The sequence below is a fragment of the Stegostoma tigrinum genome, chromosome 47 (assembly GCF_030684315.1).
Source record: "Stegostoma tigrinum isolate sSteTig4 chromosome 47, sSteTig4.hap1, whole genome shotgun sequence".
Lineage (NCBI taxonomy): Eukaryota > Metazoa > Chordata > Chondrichthyes > Orectolobiformes > Stegostomatidae > Stegostoma > Stegostoma tigrinum.
This window is the reverse complement of record NC_081400.1, coordinates 6,455,346-6,474,379: the sequence shown is the minus strand read 5'-3', so window position 1 is coordinate 6,474,379 and position 19,034 is coordinate 6,455,346. Positions and strand designations below refer to the sequence as shown.

Below are 19,034 nucleotides of genomic sequence, written 5' to 3'. Positions count from 1 at the left end.
TGCCTTTAAATGCTGTAACTGTACCAGCCTCCACCATTCCTCTGGCAGCTTGTTCCATACACACACCACCCTCTGCGTGACAATCTTCTCCCGTCTCTTTCTTTGTCTGCTTTCCTTTTCCTTACTGTTTATCAATTTGACTCACACTTTCTCTTTATCTCTCTCTCTCCCCCTCTTTCTATCACCCTCTCCCTCCCTTTCTTTCTCTGCATCGCCCTCAGTCTGTCTTTCTCTCCTTCCTTGCTCTCACCTCTCTTCTTTTTTTGGCCCACTTATCATTCTTAGCTCTTTCTTACTATCTATCCTCTGTTTCTTTCTCACTCCATCGATCATTCTCAGCCATTTACCTGCTTCGCTGTGAAGATCTGCAGTTTGTTACCACTCTCAGTACCCGCGAAACATCTCAGTTCCACCTCATTCGGAAGGCTTACATTCTGTGAGGCATTCGACAAGAAAAGTCTAGCATTAACCTTTTGTTTCCACAAATTCTGATTAAATCTGCTCTGTTACAGAGAGCACATCCCAGATCACAATGACTCGCTGTGTCATAGAACATAGATCCTTTCACCTTGCTTCCCTGATACTTATTATCAAATTCCAACAGTGTCAAAACAGGCCCTATGGCCCAGCAAGCCCACACATCATCAGAGACACCCCCTGCAAACCTAAAGCCAATAAATTTACACATCTCTGGGCACTACGGGGTAATTTAGCACGGCCAATCCACCCTAACCCGCACATCCCTGGACACTACGGGACAATTTAGCACGGCCAATCCCACCCTAACCCGCACATCCCTGGGCACTACGGGACAATTTAGCACGGCCAATCCACCCTAACCCGCACATCCCTGGGCACTACGGGACAATTTAGCACAGCCAATCCACCCTAACCCGCACATCCCCGGGCACTACGGGGCAATTTAGCACGGCCAATCCACCCTAACCCGCACATCCCTGGGCACTACGGGACAATTTAGCACGGCCAATCCACCCTAACCCGCACATCCCTGGGCACTACGGGGCAATTTAGCACGGCCGGTCCACCCTAACCCGCACATCCCTGGGCACTACGGGACAATTTAGCACGGCCAATCCACCCTAACCCGCACATCCCTGGGCACTATGGGACAATTTAGCATGGCCAATCCACCCTAACCCGCACATCCCTGGGCACTACGGGACAATTTAGCACGGCCAATCCACCCTAAACCGCACATCCCTGGGCACTACGGGACAATTTAGCACGGCCAATCCACCCTAACCCGCACATCCCTGGGCACTACGGGACAATTTGGTGAATTTCTGCAGTGCATCTTGTAAATGGTACACTCTGCTGTGACTAAGCGTTGTTTCGGACGGAGCGGGGGCTTGTGGATGTGGTGCCAATCCAAGCCTGGCAGGGGATGTGGGGGCTGGGCTGCTTGTCTTGGACAGTGTCGAGCTGTTGTTGGGACTGCACTCATCCAGGGCAAGTAGGGGCATGGAGGTAATCCCTCACACTCCTGCCTTGTGCCTTATCAATGGTGGGATAGGCTTTGGGGGGTCAGGAAAGGAGTTACCCGCGGCAGGATTCCCAGCCTCTGATCTGCTCTTGTACCCCCAGTCTTGATGTGGTGAGTCCAGTTGAGTTTCTGGTCAATGATAACCCCCAGGACGTGGATAGTTGGGGGGGGGGGTTCAGTGATGGTAACACCATTGAATGTGAAGGGCTGGTTGTTCGATTGTCTCTTCGATCACAGCGTTGATAACACGATTGAATTTTATTTCAGTTTGGAAGGAAGAAGAGTGGGTCTGAGACTCGTGTTTTAAACCTAAATAAGGGAATGTAAGTGCACACGAAAGCTGAGTTCGCAGACGAGTTATTACCTTGAGTATCCCGAACAGTTTTGATCCCCCGCTGGAAGGACCGCTAAATCGGTGTTACAGGCAGATCGATCCTGGGGATGTAGGGATTACCTTCTGAGAAATGATCGTAGATGAAACTTATGCTCATTAGTTTAGAGAAACTACTCAAAGCATCAGGGATATGATCGGACAGAGGTTGAGATGCTGTTTCCCTTTCTGTGGGAGAAGCCAGTATCATCTCAGAATAAGGGGTCACCTGCTGGAAGACAGAGATGAGGAGGAATTTCTTCTGTCAGCAGAGGCTGCATCTTATCAGGGAGTTTTACATCCATCCCCGTGCTGTCCCTGTCCCTGGGAGTGATAGATGGGGGCAGACAGTGTAGAGAGAGCTTTACTCTGTATCTAACCCCGTGCTGTCCCTGTCCCTGGGAGTGATAGATGGGGGCAGATAGTGTAGAGAAAGCTTTACTCTGTATCTAGCCCCGTGCTGTCCCTGTCCTGGGAGTGATAGATGGGGGCAGACAGTGTAGAGAGAGCTTTACTCTGTATCTAGCCCCATGCTGTCCCTGTCCTGGGAGTGATAGATAGGGGCAGACAGTGTAGAGAGAGCTTTACTCTGTATCTAACCCTGTGCTGTCCCTGTCCTGGGATGGGAGGGGGACAGTGTAGAGGAAGCTTTATTCTGTATCTAACCCCGTGCTGTCCCTGTCCTGGGATGGCGGGGGACAGTGTAGAGGGAGCTTTACTCTGTATCTAACCCCATGGTGTCCCGGTCCTGGGATAGGGGGACAGTGTAGAGAGAGCTTTACTCTGTATCTAACCCTGTGCTGTCCCTGTCCCTGGGAGTGATAGATGGGGGCAACCAGTGCAGACGGAGCCTTACTCTGTATCTAACCCCATGCTGTCCCTGTCCTTGGGAGTGATAGATGGGGGAGGCCAGTGTAGAGGCAGCCTTACTCTGTATCTAACCCCGTGCTGTCCCTGGGAGTGATAGATGGGGGCAGCCAGAGCAGAGGGAGCCATACTCTGTTTCTAACCCCGTGCTGTCCCTGGGAGTGATAGATGGGGGCAGCCAGAGCAGAGGGAGCCTTACTCTGTATCTAATCCCGTGCTGTCCCTGGGAGTGTTTGATGGGGTGGGGGCAGTGTAGAGGAAGCTTTACTCTGTATCTAACCCCATGCTGTCCCTGTCCCTGGGAGTGATAGATGGGGGCAGCCAGTGCAGAGGGAGCCTTACTCTGCATCTAACCCTGTGCTGTCCCTGTCCCTGGGAGTGATAGATGGGGGCAGCCAGTGCAGAGGGAGACTTACTCTGTATCTAACCCTGTGCTGTCCCTGTCCCTGGGAGTGATAGATGGGGGAGGCCAGTGTAGAGGGAGCCTTACTCTGTATCTAACCACGTGCTGTCCCTGTCCATGGGAGTGATAGATGGTGGGGGGGACAGTGTAGAGGGAGCCTTATTCTGTATCTAACCATGTGCTGTCCCTGTCCATGGGAGTGATAGATGGGGGGGGGGGACAGTGTAGAGGGAGCCTTACTCTGTATCTAACCACGTGCTGTCCCTGTCCATGGGAGTGATAGATGGGGGGGACAGTGTAAAGGGAGCCTTACTCTGTATCTAACCCTGTGCTGTCCCTGGGAGTGATCGATTGGGGGGGTGGTACAGTGTAGAGGGAGCCTTACTCTGTATCTAACCCCGTGCCATCCCTGTCCCTGGGAGTGTTTGATGGGGGCAGCCAGTGTAGAGGGACCCTTACTCTGTAGCTAATTCGGTGCCATCCCTGTCCCTGGGAGTGTTTGATGGGGGCAGCAGGTGTAGAGAGAGCCTTACTCTGTATCTAACCCCGTGCTGTAGGGGATATCTGGAAGGCTGCCTCCTGTGGATTGCCTTGTTCATTCCTTGCAGGGAGGTGAGCAGTTGGCCGTCTGTGTGAGGGCCCGAACTGGATTAATCAGTCCTGCTCCTTCAGGGAGTCATTCACTTGAGGGCAACCTCCCGGAGACCACTCCCTGTCAACCGATCTCTACCTGCAGTGCCAGAGGGATAGATACAGCGCCCGCTCCCTCAGCACTGACCCTCCGACAGCGCCTGCTCCCTCAGCGCTGACCTTCCGACAGTGCCCGCTCCCTCACCACTGACCCTCTGACAGAGCCCGCTCCCTCACCACTGACCCTCTGACAGTGCCCGCTCCCTCAGCGCTGACCCTCCGACAGTGCCTGCTCCCTCAGCACTGACCCTCCGACAGTGCCCGCTCCTTGAGCACTGTCCCTCCGACAGTGCCCGCTCCCTCAGCGCTGACCCTCAGACAGCGCCCGCACCCTCAGCACTGACCCTCCGACAGCACCCGCTCCCTCAGCACTGACCCTCTGACAGTGCCCGCTCCCTCAGCACTGACCCTCCTACAGCGCCCGCTCCCTCACCGCTGACCCTCCGACAGTGCCTGCTCCCTCAGCACTGACCCTCCGGCACTGCCCGCTCCGTCAGCGCTGACCCTCCGACAGCGCCCACTCCCTCAGCTCTGACCCTCCGACAGCACATGCTCCCTCAGCACTGACCCTCCGATAGCGCCCAGTCCCTCAGCACTGACCTTCCAACAGTACCCGCTCCCTCAGCACTGACCCTCCAACAGTGCCCGCTCCCTCAGCACTGACCCTCCCACAGCGCCTCCTCCCTCAGCACTGACCCTCCGACAGTGCCCACTTCCTCAGCACTGACCCTCCGACAGTGCCCGCTCCCGCAGCACTGACCCTCCGACAGTGCCTGCTCCCTCAGCGCTGACCCTCCTACAGCAGCCCGCTCCCTCAGCTCTGACCCTCCGATAGCACCCACTCCCTCAGCACTGACCCTCCGACAGTGCCCGCTCCCTCAGCGCTGACCCTCCAACAGTGCCCACTCCCTCAGCGCTGACCCTCTGACAGCACACGCTCCCTCAGCACTGACCCTCCAACAGTGCCCGCTCCCTCGGCGCTGACCCTCCCACAGTGCCCGCTCCCTCAGCACTGACCCTCGGATAATTCCCTCTCCCTCAGCGCTGACCCTCTGACAGTGCCCGCTCCTTCTTCCCTGGCACCAGGGTGTATGAGCCAAATCAAATATTCCTGGTTTGAGGATGGGTCCTCCTGTGCAAGAGTACTACCCATCTTATTGCACCTGCCACCCAGAAGAGTTCACCTGAGAAACACTCATCGTACAGCACTGACTCGGAACCAGACTGCAGCTGACTCCTGTTTCAAACCACTGCCTTATACTCTGTCTAACAATGCATTCATCGGCTTCCTCGAATTAATCCCATATCTCTCTGATTTCTCTATTGAATTCAATATGTAACTGAGTCAGGTCGACCAAGACCATTGGACTTTGATAATATGCTACATCTGGGGCTTGGATCAATAACGAAGATTCCTCGATGAGACAAGTTGAATTTTAGATTCAAGCCGAGAACAGAACAGATGAAGGAAACCACATGGATGTTGGGGGCGAGGGGGAAGTGCAGCAGGGATGTACCAGACCATGAGCTGTGTCGTCTATTCGGTGAATCACTCCCCACGCCCACTCCCTCACCAACATGTACCTTACTTTCTGATTCGCCTCCCAAACAGATTTGACATTTGCTCTGCTATTAACATCAACCCTGGACCACTCAATGCTTTGTCGCTCCTCCTCGACCATTAACACTCCCTGTTGTCTTTTTTCACCCTGTGGCGCTTCTGCTGTGAAATTGCCCATGTCCTCATGTAGTTCGGCTGGAGGAAGTCAGCGGATCCAATGGTGTGGCACTCCCTGAGTTATTGGCACCAGGAGTGAGGGAGTGTTGACCTGGATTACCAAACTCAATATCCTGGAGGATATCCATCTCCGTCCGTTAGTGCGAGAGGGGAAAGATTTAAAAGGGACCTGGGAGCAACATTTTCACACAGAGGGTGGTGCATGTGTGGAACAAGGAAGTAGGTGGGGGCCGGTCCAATTACAACATTTAAAAGGCAGCTGGATGGAGACATGGACGGGAAGGGTTTAGAGGGATAGGGTGCCAAATGCTGGTAAATGGGACTGGATTAATTCAGGATATCTGGGTCAGCACGGACGAGTTGGGCCGAAGGGTCTGTTTCCATGCTGTACAACTCTTATCAGGGAACCTGGCAAAATGCTGGTTTTGATCTTGGTGACGGAAGGGGAGTTAAAGGGATGGGAACAGTTGGCGTGTGGGTGTCTAAAATCAAAGGCTGAGATTGCTAACGGTGGTAAAGGAATGATTGAGATGTCAAATGGGTGTTAATGAAGGTGCAAAAGGGAGAAAGTGCCAACACTTCTCAGAGAAAAGTCAACGGGACGAGGCCATCTGGGCAAATGGGAGCAGTAAGGAAATGGTAAGGCAGAGTAGGATTTATAGAGTTAGTGGTAGGGTCCTGGGGGCAGGTACAGAGCTCCCTGAAAGTGGAGTTGCAGGTAGACAGGGCAGTGAGGAAGGTGTTCGGTACGCTTCCCTTTATGGGTCAGTGCGTGGAGTAGAGGGAGTTGGGAGGGTCATGTTGGGGCTGTACAGGACATTGGTTAGGGCCACTTTGGGAATACTGCGTCCAATCCCGGTCTCCCTGCTACAGGAAGGATGTTGTGAAAGGGTCAGGAACGATTTACAGGGATGTCGGAGGGTTTGAGCTACAGGGAGAGGCTGGGGCTGTTTTCCCCGGAGCGTCGGAGGCTGAGGGGGGGGACCTTATAGAGGTTTATAAACCCATGAGGGGCATGGGTAGGGGGGATAGACAAGGTCTTTTCCCCCAGGGGTAGGGGGAGTCCAAAACTAGAGGGGCATAGGTTTAAGGTGAGAGGGGAAAGGGCCCTGAGGGGTAACCGTTTCACACAGAGGGTGGTGCGTGTATGGAAGGAGGAAGTGGGTGGGGGCTGGTATAGTGACAGCATTTAAAAGGGATCGGGATGGGGACACGGATAGGAAGGAGTTAGAGGGATAGGGGCCAAATGCTGGAAAATGGGACTGGATTAATTTAGGATACCTGGGTCAGCATGGACGGGTTGGGCCGAAGGGCCTGCTTCCATACTCTCTGACTCTAACCTCACCAGACTTCCTCTCATGTAAAATAAAGCTCATTAATTTTCCCACTTCCGTCAATTCTGATAGACTCGAACGGCTTTTCCTCTCTCTTTGGATGCCACCAGAACTGCTGAGTTTCTCCTGTTTCATTTCCATTTCACACTTCCAGCCCACTCCGTATCCTCTCTTTATTCACCAGAATCTGGGATCTAAGGGTTTAATGGACGAGGGTGAAACTAAACACAACTAGGACCGAACTTCCTGAAATTTGCAGGGCTCAGAGGTTGATTATTTGATGGTCTTTTGCAATATATCGATGGGCCACAGTCACGGGTGTCCAGGATTCCAGGACAGGGTCGGAAAATTTCAGAAGCGAAATTAGGGAACGCTGTCACTTGCAAAGCTGGGGAGAGGAGGAAGAGTGTTTGGAACGGCCATGCCAACACAGATGCAGGAACAATTGATTTTAAATCTGGGAGATTGTGAGGTTTCCTTTCGCCAGAGGTGCAAGGTTGTGTGGGGTTAGGTCACAGATCAGCCGTGATCTCTTTGAACGGCAGAGCAGGTTCAGAGGGGCTGAATGGCCTCTTCCTGTTGCATGAGGCTTGGGACAGCGGTGCGGAATGGCCTCCTGTTCTTCCTGTATACCAGGTTCGGGAGGGGTATGAACGGCCTCATGCTGCTCCTGTGCATCAGGTTCAGGAGGGGCTGAACGGCCTCCTGCTGTTCCTGTGTATCAGGTTCAGGAGGGGGGCTGAATGGCCTCATTCTGCTCCTGTGTATCAGGTTCAGGAGGGGGCTGAATGGCCTCCTGCTGCTCCTCTGTATCAGGTTCAGGAGGGGGGGCTGAATGGCCTCATGCTGCTCCTGTGTATCAGGTTCAGGAGGGGGCTGAATGGCCTCATGCTGCTCCTGTGTATCAGGTTCAGGAGGGGGCTGAATGGCCTCATGCTGCTCCTGTGTATCAGGATCAGGAGGGGGGCTGAATGGCCTCTCGCTGCTCCTGTGTATCAGGTTCAGGAGGGGCTGAACGGCCTCCTGCTGTTCCTGTGTATCAGGTTCAGGAGGGGCTGAATGGCCTCATGCTGCTCCTGTGTATCAGGTTCAGGAGGGGGCTGAACGGCCTCATGCTGTTCCAGGTTCGGCTCAATGATTGGAAACAGGGTAATGACGAGTGAGCAGTTGATGCCCTGGAGGAAGGCTTGCTGCAGGATTACCCTGGTACCACACGGCCCAGTACGAATGAGCTTCAACATTGTCAATTGAACAAACTGGAACTGACAGGAACCTGGGAGGAGAACAGTGTCTAACTTCGCAAAGATACTGAAGCATTAACGAGTCGCTCCGCTCGGAAACAGACCCTTCGGCCCATCCAGCTGACCATAATCCCAAACTAAACTAGTCCCACCATAATCCCTCCAAACACTTTCCATTCATGAATATATCCAAATATCTTTTAAACGTTGTTGCATCCACCACCTCCCTCTGGTAGTTCCTCCCACGCCTTGTGCAAACAATAACTTGGCCCTCATTACTTTTCATACTTTTGCCCTCCTACCTTAAAATATGCCACCTGGTTTTGAACTCTCCACCCCCCACCCCCCAACCCTGAGGTGAGGGAAGGACCCTTGCCATCCACCTTATCCGTGCCCCTCATGATTTTATAAACCTGAAGAAGTGCCCAGACCCGAAACGCCAGCTTTCCTGCTCCTCTGACACTGCCTGGCCTGCTGTGTCCGTCCAGCTCCGCACTGTGTTATCGAACATCCTGGGGACCTGAGTTTGAATCCTGCCACAGCGGATTGTGCGACGTTGACTTCAATAAAATATCTGGAATTGAGAATCTAAGTCAATTGTAAAGGGAGAAACCCAGAGATAATGGGAACTGCAGATGCTGGAGAATCCGAGATCACAAGGTGTGTAGCTGGATGAACACAGCAGGCCCAGCAGCATCTCAGGAGCACAAAAGCTGACGTTTTGGGCCGAGACCCTTCATCAGAAAAGATATGAGTTTGGAATGATACATTTGGTCAGGAGCACGCAGTATGAAAGTGGAAGGTCCAATTCTAAAAGGGACTGCAGGAGTAGAGCTGTAAATGGGCACAGACCATTGAAAGGGGCAGGAACAGTGCAGACAGAGAGGCAATTAATTATTACAGGAGTAACAGCAGAACATTTGGAAAATCATAACCTAATCTAACAGAGTCAGCATGAAAGGGAAATTGTATCTAACTGATTTATTACGAATTTTCGAGCACATCTCAACCAGCAGATGTATTTGGACTCCCAGAATTTGACAAGGCTCCTCACAAAAGTTTAACTTATCAGATGTGAGCCCATGATGTTGTGGTTTGGAGACTGGTACGTGAGCAGGAAACAGTGAGTGGGGTTAAGGGTGTCAGGGATAGTAGGAACTGCCGATGCTGGAGAATCCGAGATCACAAGGTGTAGAGCTGGATGAACACAGCCAGGCCGAGCAGCATCGGAGGAGCAGGAAAGGACCAAAATGTCAGGCTCCCTGCTCCTAAGATGCTGCTTGGCCTGCTGTGTTCATGCAGCTCTACACCTCGTTATTTCTTATAGTGGGGGTAAGGGGTTCCTTTTCAGGGTTAGTGACCTGTAAATAGTGGGGTTCCACAGAGATCAGTGCTGGGATTTCAACTGTTCACAATACATCAACAACTTGGAGCGAGGAAATGAATGTACTATAACCAAATTTTCAGACAACACAAAAATAAGGGATGATCAATATTGGGAGGCGGGGGGCAGGTTCATAGTACTTTGAAAGTGGAGTTGCAGGAAGACAGGGCGGTGAGGAAGGTGTTCGGTACACTTCCCTTTATGGGTCAGTGCGTTGAGTAGAGGGAGTTGGGACGGTCATGTTGGGGCTGTACAGGGCATTGGTTAGGGCCGCTTTGGGAATACTGCGTCCAATCCCGGTCTCCCTGCTACAGAAAGGATGTTGTGAAAGGGTCAGGAAAGATTTACAGGGATGTTGGAGGGTTTGAGCTACAGGGAGAGGCTGGGGCTGTTTTCCCCGGAGCGTCGGAGGCTGATGGGGGTACCTTATAGAGGTTTATAAACCCATGAGGGGCATGGGTAGGGGGGATAGACAAGGTCTTTTCCCCCAAGGGCAGGGGGGAGTCCAAAGCTAGAGGGGCATAGGGTTAAGGTGAGAGGGGAAAGGGACCCGAGGGGTAACTTATTCACACAGAGGGTGGTGCGTGCATGGAAGGAGGAAGTGGGTGGGGGCTGGTACAGTTCCAGCATTTAAACGGCATATGGATGGGGACATGAGTAGGAATGGGTTAGAGGACTATGGGCCAAATGCAGGCAAATGGGGCTAGATTATGAGTGATAATGGGAACTGCAGATGCTGGAGAATCCAAGATAATAAAATGTGAGGCTGGATGAACACAGCAGGCCAAGCAGCATCTCAGGAGCACAAAAGCTGACATTTCGGGCCTAGACCCTTCATCAGAGAGGGGGATGGGGAGAGGGAACTGGAATAAATAGGGAGAGAGGGGGAGGCGGACCGAAGATGGAGAGAAAGAAGATAGGTGGAGAGAGTATAGGTGGGGAGGTAGGGAGGGGATAGGTCAGTCCAGGGAAGACGGACAGGTCAAGGAGGCAGGATGAGGTTAGTAGGTAGGAGATGGAGGTGCGGCTTGGGGTGGGAGGAAGGGATGGGTGAGAGGAAGAACAGGTTAGGGAGGCAGAGACAGGCTGGGCTGGTTTTGGGATGCAGTGGGTGGAGGGAAAGAGCTGGGCTGGTTGTGTGATGCAGTGGGGGGAGGGGATGAACTGGGCTGGTTTTGGGATGCGGTGGGGGAAGGGGAGATTTTGAAGCTGGTGAAGTCCACATTGATACCATTGGGCTGCAGGGTTCCCAAGCGGAATATGAGTTGCTGTTCCTGCAACCTTCGGGTGGCATCATTGTGGCACTGCAGGAGGCCCATGATGGACATGTCATCAAGAGAATGGGAGGGGGAGTGGAAATGGTTTGCGACTGGGAGGTGCAGTTGTTTGTTGCGAACTGAGCGGAGGTGTTCTGCAAAGCGGTCCCCAAGCCTCCGCTTGGTTTCCCCAATGTAAAGGAAGCCACACCAGGTACAGTGGATACAGTATACCACATTGGCAGATGTGCTGGTGAACCTCTGCTTAATGTGGAAAGTCATCTTGGGGCCTGGGATGGGGGTGAGGGAGGAGGTGTGGGGGCAAGTGTAGCATTTCCTGCAGTTGCAGGGGACGGTGCCGGGTGTGGTGGGGTTGGAGGGCAGTGTGGAGCGAACAAGGGAGTCACGGAGAGAGTGGTCTCTCCGGAAAGCAGACAGGTGTGGGGATGGAAAATTGTCTTGGGTGGTGGGGTCGGATTGTAAATGGCGGAAGTGTTGGAGGATGATGCGTTGTATCCGGAGGTTGGTGGGGTGGTGTGTGAGAACGAGGGGGATCCTCTTTGGGCGGTTGTGGCGGGGGCGGGGTGTGAGAGATGTGTTGCGGGAAATATGGGAGACGTGGTCAAGGGCGTTCTCGATCACTGTGGGGGGAAAGTTGTGGTCCTTGAAGAACTTGGACATCTGGGATGTGCGGGAGTGGAATGCTTCATCGTGGGAGCAGATGCGGCGGAGGCGGAGGAATTGGGAATAGGGAATGGAATTTTTGCAGGAGGGTGGGTGGGAGGAGGTGTATTCTAGTTAGCTGTGGGAGTCGGTGGCTTGAAATGGACATCAGTTACAAGCTGGTTGCCTGAGATGGAGACTGAGAGATCCAGGAAGGTGAGGGATGTGCTGGAGATGGCCCAGGTGAACTTGAGGTTGGGGTGGAAGGTGTTGGTGAAGTGGATGAACTGATCGAGCTCCTCTGGGGAGCAAGAGGCGGCGCCGATACAGTCATCAATGTACCGGAGGAAGAGGTGGGGTTTGGGGCCTGTGTAGGTGCGGAAGAGGGACTGTTCCACGTAACCTACAAAGAGGCAGGCATAGCTGGGGCCCATGCGGGTGCCCATGGCCACCCCCTTTGTCTGTAGGAAGTGGGAGGAGTCGAAAGAGAAGTTGTTGAGGGTGAGGACGAGTTTAGCTAGGCAGATGAGGGTGTCTGTGGAGGGGGACTGGTTGGGCCTGCGAGACAGGAAGAAGCGGAGGGCCTTGAGGCCATCTGCATGCGGAATGCAGGTGTATAGGGACTGGACGTCCATGGTGAAAATGAGGTGTTGGGGGCCAGGGAATTGGAAGTCCTGGAGGAGGTGGAGGGCGTGGGTGGTGTCACGGACATAGGTAGGGAGTTCCTGGACCAATGGGAGAAAATGGAGTCCAGATAGGTGGAGATGAGTTCGGTGGGGCAGGAGCAGGCGGAGACGATGGGTCGACCAGGGCAGGCAGGTTTGTGGATTTTGGGAAGGAGATAGAAACGGGCCGTGCGGGGTTGGGGAACGATGAGGTTGGAGGCTGTGGGTGGGAGGTCCCCTGAGGTGATGAGGTCATGAATGGTGTTGGAGATGATGGTTTGGTGCTCGGGTGTGGGGTCATGATCGAGGGGGCGGTAGGAGGTGGTGTCGGAGAGTTGGCGTGTGGCCTCGGCGATGTAGAGGTCAGTGCGCCATACTACCACTGCGCTACCCTTGTCTGCGGGTTTGATGGTGAGGTTGGGTTTGGAGCGGAGGGAGCGGAGGGCTGTCCGTTCTGCAGGGGAGAGGTTGGAGTGGGTGAGGGGGTGGAGAGGTAGAGGCGGTTAATGTCTCGACTTCACCAGCTTCAAAATTTCCCCTTCCCCCACCGCATCCCTAAACCAGCCCAGTTCATCCCCTCCCCCCACTGCACTACACAACCAGCCCAGCTCTTACCCTCCACCCACTGCATCCCAAAACCAGTCCAACCTGTCTCTGCCTCCCTAACCTGTTCTTCCTCTCACCCATCCCTTCCTCCCACCCCTAGCCGCACCCCCATCTACCTACTAACCTCATCCCACCTCCTTGACCTGTCCGTCTTCCCTGGACTGACCTATCCCCTCCCTACCTCCCCACCTATACTCTCCTCTCCACCTATCTTCTTTACTCTCCATCTTCGGTCCGCCTCCCCCTCTCTCCCTATTTATTCCAGAACCCTCACCCCATCCCCCTCTCTGATAAAGGGTCTAGGCCCGAAACGTCAGCTTTTGTGCTCCTGAGATGCTGCTTGGCTTGCTGTGTTCATCCAGCCTCACATTTTATAATCTGGGGCTGGATTATGTTGGCGTGGATAAGTTGGACTGAAGGGTCTCTTTCTGTGCTGTACAACTCTGTGACTCTTTACAGTTTACAGAGAAATATTGATAAAAATTTGGCAAATAGATTATACCAAGTGAAAATATGAAGTTGTTCATTTTGGAAGAGAGAACAAAAGAACACAATATTACTCAACCGGAGAGAAGCTGCAGAAAGCTGCAACAAACTGCAGGAAACATAGCAAGCTAACCACATGTAGTCAGGAAGGGCTAGTGAGATGTTGGCCCTTATTTCAAGAGGGTTGGAGTATCATAGTAGAGAAGTCTTATTTGCAACTATGCTAGGCACTGGGGAAATCACATCTGGAGTGCTGTTAGCAGTTTAAGTCCCCTTATTTAGATAAAGATAGTTTCATTGGAAGAAGTTTAGAGAAGTTTGAGGTGATCCAAGGTATGGAGGGATTGTCTTTTGAGCAAGGATTAAACAGGTTGGGACTCTACTAAGTGGAGTTTAGAAGAATGAGAAATAATCTCATTGAAACATATAGGACTCCGAAGGGGCTCACCGGGGACTCTCCTCATGGGAGAGTCTAGGACCTTAGGTCATAGTCTTAGAATAAGTTTAAGACTGAAGTGAGGAGGAATTTCTTTTCTGAGAGGAGGTGTTTGAGAGTCTTTGGAACTCTTTGCTGCAGAGAGGGGCCAGACTCCTCCTGTATATTTAAGGCTCAGATAGATTGGATTTCTTGATCAGTCAGGAAATCAAAACTTACAGGGAAAATACAGCAATGTGGATGTGAGGAATGTTAGATTAACCTTGATCCCATTGAATAGCAGAGCAGGCTTGAGCAGTTGAATGGCCTATTCCTGTCATTTCCTCTTAATTTGGTTCCAAAGCAAATCATGTTAAAATTGCGTGGAATGCTAAGTTAGCTTTAGCTGAAATAATGTCCAGTTGTGGGCATCACATTTTAAGAAGGCACCAGAGCATACAGGCAAGGATTTGCAGGATTGGTTCCAGGGATGATGGATTTCAGTGTTGTGAATAGATCAGAGATGCTAGGACTGTTTTCTTGCAGAAGAGAAGTCAGGGAGGAGATTTTACCAAAACTTTGGAAACCATTAGGGGTCAGGAATGGAACGGAGAGGGAGAAATTGTTCCCATTCGCAGAGAGATTGGACTAGTGGGCACGGAATCGAAGACTATTGGTAATCAGAAAGTGGGAGTAGGATCACCATCTGAAATGGAAGAACATACATGGCAATAAGTAGAAGCTCGCAGGGGGAGCACTCATTCAGAAATGGAATGGGCTTAATGGCATCCTCTTGTGCTTTAACAATTCTGCAGGTTATGCATGGCGCTACAGAAATTCAGGGGACATTGCCAAGCTTCTGTCATCTGTTGCAGCTGTAAATGTTAGCACCGTGGTGTCCGTTCTGTTTTGTTGTCTGTTTAAAGGCTGATGGTTAATGTATTGTTTTTTCCGAGCAGGTGGGACCTGAGCCCGGGCCTCCCTGTCCAGGGGTAGGAAAACTACCATTACAGCACAATAAAACCTGATTAGACAATTCTCCTTTACCAAGATGGTGACAAAGCCGCACTTCCGTCTTAGCCGATTGTTTCCCCTTTACAAATATGGTGAACAGGGTGGCTTCAGCTATTTCCGAAGCAATGGGAACGTCTGGATGGGTACCCCATTGCCAATATGGCGGCGACAAGGCGTCTCCTTGGGCAGCTTCGACGAGATCTCCCTTACAAATATGGCGACGGCATAGCGCCCGCGTTCTCCTTACCAAGATGGCGGCGGGAGAATTTTTTTTTAACCTTCGCCGCAGATGATTGCCTTATATTCCGGAAAATAACGCTCACCGATTAAAACTCCCAAAGGAGGCGGTCGTGGTTAAAATATGCGCAGAGATGCATGTTCCGGCGGAAGGGGTTGGGGGGGCAGGACCACGTGAGAGTGAGATCACGGGCTGTAGGCGGCGGGATTTGGAACTACAGATCCCAGAGTGCACGGCTGTTTCCGGTCACTGTGGACTTCCGGCGACTCCCGAAGATGTTGAGGCCCAAAGCCCTGACCCAGGTCCTGAGCCAGGCCAACACCGCGGGGGTCCAGAGCACCCTGTGAGTGAGGGGGCTGCGGCGAGGGCGGAGGGAGGGCCTGGGGGAGTCAGGGAGAGACCTTGGGAGGCGTGGCCCCAGTGTGTTATGGAGGGTGGGGGCTGGAGACCCCGTGGGGGCAGTGTGTGGTGGGAGTGGGGGCGGGGGCTGGAGACCCCGTGGGGGCAGTGAGTGGGGGGTGACGGGGGGCTGGAGACCCCGTGGGGGCAGTGAGTGGGGGGGTGACGGGGGCTGGAGACCCCGTGGGGGCAGTGAGTGGGGGGTGGTGGGGGCTGGAGACCCCGTGGGGGCAGTGAGTGGGGGGAGTGGGGGCGGGGGCTGGAGACCCCGTGGGGGCAGTGTGTGGTGGGAGTGGGGGCGGGGGCTGGAGACCCCGTGGGGGCAGTGTGTGGTGGGAGTGGGGGCGGGGGCTGGAGACCCCGTGGGGGCAGTGTGTGGTGGGAGTGGGGGCGGGGGCTGGAGACCCCGTGGGGGCAGTGAGTGGGGGGAGTGGGGGCGGGGGCTGGAGACCCCGTGGGGGCAGTGTGTGGTGGGAGTGGGGGCGGGGGCTGGAGACCCCGTGGGGGCAGTGAGTGGGGGGTGGCGGGGGCTGGAGACCCCGTGGGGGCAGTGAGTGGGGGGAGTGGGGGCGGGGGCTGGAGACCCCGTGGGGGGCAGTGAGTGGGGGGTGGCGGGGGCTGGAGACCCCGTGGGGGCAGTGAGTGGGGGGTGACGGGGGCTGGAGACCCCGTGGGGGCAGTGAGTGGGGGGTGGCGGGGGCTGGAGACCCCGTGGGGGCAGTGAGTGGGGGGTGGCGGGGGCTGGAGACCCCGTGGTGGGGGGGGAGGCATTTGGAAGAAGGCTTCTGTGAGTTGGGGGCAGGAGCGGAGGAGTGGGTGGTGTTATGGTGGGGGTGAAACCCTCTGTGGGTGGGGAGGTGGTGTTTAGGGAGGAGATTGGAGCCTGTGAGCGGGTGTTGGTATACAGACGGATGGGGGGGGTGGTGAAGAGGGGAGCGGGGTGGGATTCCGGGGGGGGGGGGGGGGGTGCTGGTTGGATGTCTGTGCAGGGGTGACATTTGGGGAGGGGTATGTACCGGCTAACAGTAACCATGACCCCCCCCCCCCCCCCCACAGGTTGTTGAACAACGAGGGCTCCCTCCTCGCGTATTCGGGGTACGGAGACACAGATGCCCGGGTGACTGCAGCGATCGCCAGCAACATCTGGGCTGCCTACGCCAAGAACGGGCACCAGGCCTTCAACGAGGACAAGCTACGATTCATCCTCATGGACTGCATGGTGTGGGGCTGCTGGGGGCGGGTGGTGAGGGGAGGCTCACTGTTCCCTTTCAGCACTGACATGGTCACTCTTCCCCCCCCCCCCCCCCCCCCCCACAAGAAGAGTGGCATCGCTTGTGGGGGATCTGGTCCTGCGCCACGAATCCGTCCGTAGCTGAATATCCCGTCCGGCAAGGGGCTGGCTTGCAACAGACTGGGTCAAGTGAGAGCCGCGAGGATTGGGGCGGCGGGGGGTGCAAAACCGACCACCTCCTTTCTCAGGGAGGGGGGTTCCATGCGTGCTTTTGGGCATTGCCCACTTTGAGCCTGTTCACCCTCTGTACGTCCATGCTAAATCCCCCTTGTTCGAGGGTGTGGGCAGCCCTGCGTACCCCACCCCTGTGTGCGTGCGTGTCTTGCCCTCTCTGACCCCCCGTGTGTCTCTCTCTTTCCGTTTCAGGAAGGCAGGGTGGCGATCACCCGTGTGGCCAACCTGCTGCTGTGCATGTACGCAAAGGAGACCGTGGGATTCGGGATGCTGCAGGCGAAGGTGAGCGGGCTGGGGGTGGGTAGGTGACGGGGTTGTGCAGATGGTGGGTGGGTTGCGGGGCTGGAAGGGTGTTTGGGCGGAGGTGGCTGGGGGTGAGGTGGGCCGGGGGGTTGGTGGGGGGGGGAGCGTCGGCGGGTGGGCGGAGGGGGCAGTGCGGTGGGCCGGGGCGTCGGGAGCGATGGAGCTGGGTGGGGGTTGTTAGCGTTTGCTTGTGAGGGCTCCTCTGTGTGGTCCTCGGTCCATGTTGCGTTCACTAGCAGCTTTGTAGCGATGAGACGATGTGATGTAGGAGCAGTTGTGCGCCGCTCAGCCCATCGAGTCCATCCACCCTTCGATGGCTGATCTTGGTCATCCCCATCTCCCAATTTCCTGCCCTTTCCTCCATACCCCCCACCCCCCCGCCCCGGTTCCCTCCCTGGTTTGAAAATCTCTCTTTCCCAGCCTCCAATATAAGTCAGTCATTGTAACCACCATCGCTGAATACCCTACTGTCAACATCCAGGGGTCACCACTGAGGGAGAATCTAACCATTGTGCCCCCCCCTCCGGCATTCAGTGGTGTTAACATCACTCTAGTCTCTTTTCCCACTCCCTGCCTCAGTATCACCACACTGGGGGTTACCATTGCTCAGATATCGATACCATTGCCCCATATCGATACCGGGGGCTACCAAAGCAGGTCAGAGGCTGGGAATCCTGCAGCCAGTGACTCCCGTCCCAACTCCCCTGTCCCACCATTAACAAGGCAGGAGTGTGAGGGAATGCACCCCCCCCCCCCCCGCCACTTGCCCTGGGTGGGGGCAGCTCTGACAAACACTGGAGAAGCTTGACCCCATCTGGGGGCAAAGCAGCCCCCCTCGCCCTCCCTGGATTGGCACCGTGTCCACAAGCCCCCACTCCCCCCCCGCCCCAGCCGATGCTCAGTCGCAGCAGTGTGTACCATTCACAGCGACTCCCCCCAGTCAGCACCTTCCAAACCCGGGACCCCTACCCCCTGGGGATGGGGGCAACGGGCAGCAGGTACAGGGGAACCCCAGCCCCCTGCGAGTTCCCCTCCAAGACACCCCCCCGCCCCCCCCCACACCGTCCTGACTTGGAAGTATGCACCATTCCTTCCCTGGATCAGAAGCCTGGAATTCCCTCCCGAAAGGCACCCGCCCGGCTACACCCGCGTCCCATGAGTGAATTTAGCAAAAAATGACCCAGCCTCAACAGCCCTCCGAGGCGAAGAATTCCGGAGATTCACTCCCCTCGGAGGGAAGGAATTCCTCCCCATCTCTGTCTTTGGTGGGTGACCCCTTCGTCTGTTATGATGCCCCTCTTGTATGAGACCACAAGGTTGGGGGATGGGGGGGGGGTGGAGAAACTCCCTCCCCGCATCTCCCCTCTCATTTTCCGCGTTAATAATCTTTGTGTCAATAAGGTCCCCCCTCATTCTTCTAAAGTGCAATGAGTACAGGCCCCCACCTCCTCAAACCCTCCCTCACGAGTCAGTCCCTCCGTCCCCGGGATGGTACGATAAAAGAAAAAGGATGATGAAAAGCTTTACCCAACTTTCGCCCTCCCAAATCTTGAATTTTAGGAAGATTGGGGATGCAATGAGGGAGCGTGGTCGGTGCTGGGGTAACGGTGTTTAATGTGCTGGCCTCCTTGGTTGAGTGTGCCCGCTGGTACTTGTTTCTGGGGCCCTTGTCAGCTACGCAGTGGCAGTGCAGAGGGACCCCAGTCAGAAGCAGGGGGCATGCCGAGGGGTAACACGCCTGGGTTAGGTGTGTGGGAGTGCAGGCGGTGGTAACTGAGGGGAATTTGAGAGACGTGGAGCAATTGGAGCGGGCATCTCATACTCTGCGCAAATGTAATCTGTTCGTTCTTTCTCTCTTCCCCCCCACCCCCCTCACCCTCGAATACCTGACTCTGTCTCTCTCTCTTCTCCCCCCCCCCGACCCCGTCTGTCTCTGTCTCTCTCTTTCCCTCGCCGCCCCGACCCCGTCTCTCTCTCTCTCTCTCTCTTTCCC

At 54.9% G+C, this 19,034-nt stretch overlaps 1 protein-coding gene across 1 annotated transcript; it reads left to right on the top strand.

Annotated features, from left to right (window-relative positions):
- Positions 1–15,094: 15,094 nt before the first annotated feature.
- On the top strand, positions 15,095–17,728 carry lamtor2 (late endosomal/lysosomal adaptor, MAPK and MTOR activator 2). The gene is made up of 4 exons (XM_048526633.2): positions 15,095–15,217; positions 16,330–16,492; positions 16,931–17,020; positions 17,621–17,728. The coding sequence occupies exons 1-4, from the start codon at positions 15,150–15,152 to the stop codon at positions 17,726–17,728; spliced, it is 429 nt and encodes a 142-aa protein (XP_048382590.2). The 5' UTR covers positions 15,095–15,149.
- The last annotated feature ends 1,306 nt before the right edge of the window (positions 17,729–19,034 follow it).

What these genes read in the sequence shown, in the direction of transcription:
- lamtor2 (XM_048526633.2), top strand. Translation starts at nt 15,150, where the DNA reads ATGTTGAGGCCCAAAGCCCTGACCCAGGTCCTGAGCCAGGCCAACACC. An exon ending in GCGGGGGTCCAGAGCACCCT is followed by an intron (nt 15,218 to 16,329) that starts GTGAGTGAGGGG and finishes CCCCCCCCACAG; the next exon opens with GTTGTTGAACAACGAGGGCT. An exon ending in TCGGGATGCTGCAGGCGAAG is followed by an intron (nt 17,021 to 17,620) that starts GTGAGCGGGCTG and finishes TCCCTGCCTCAG; the next exon opens with TATCACCACACTGGGGGTTA.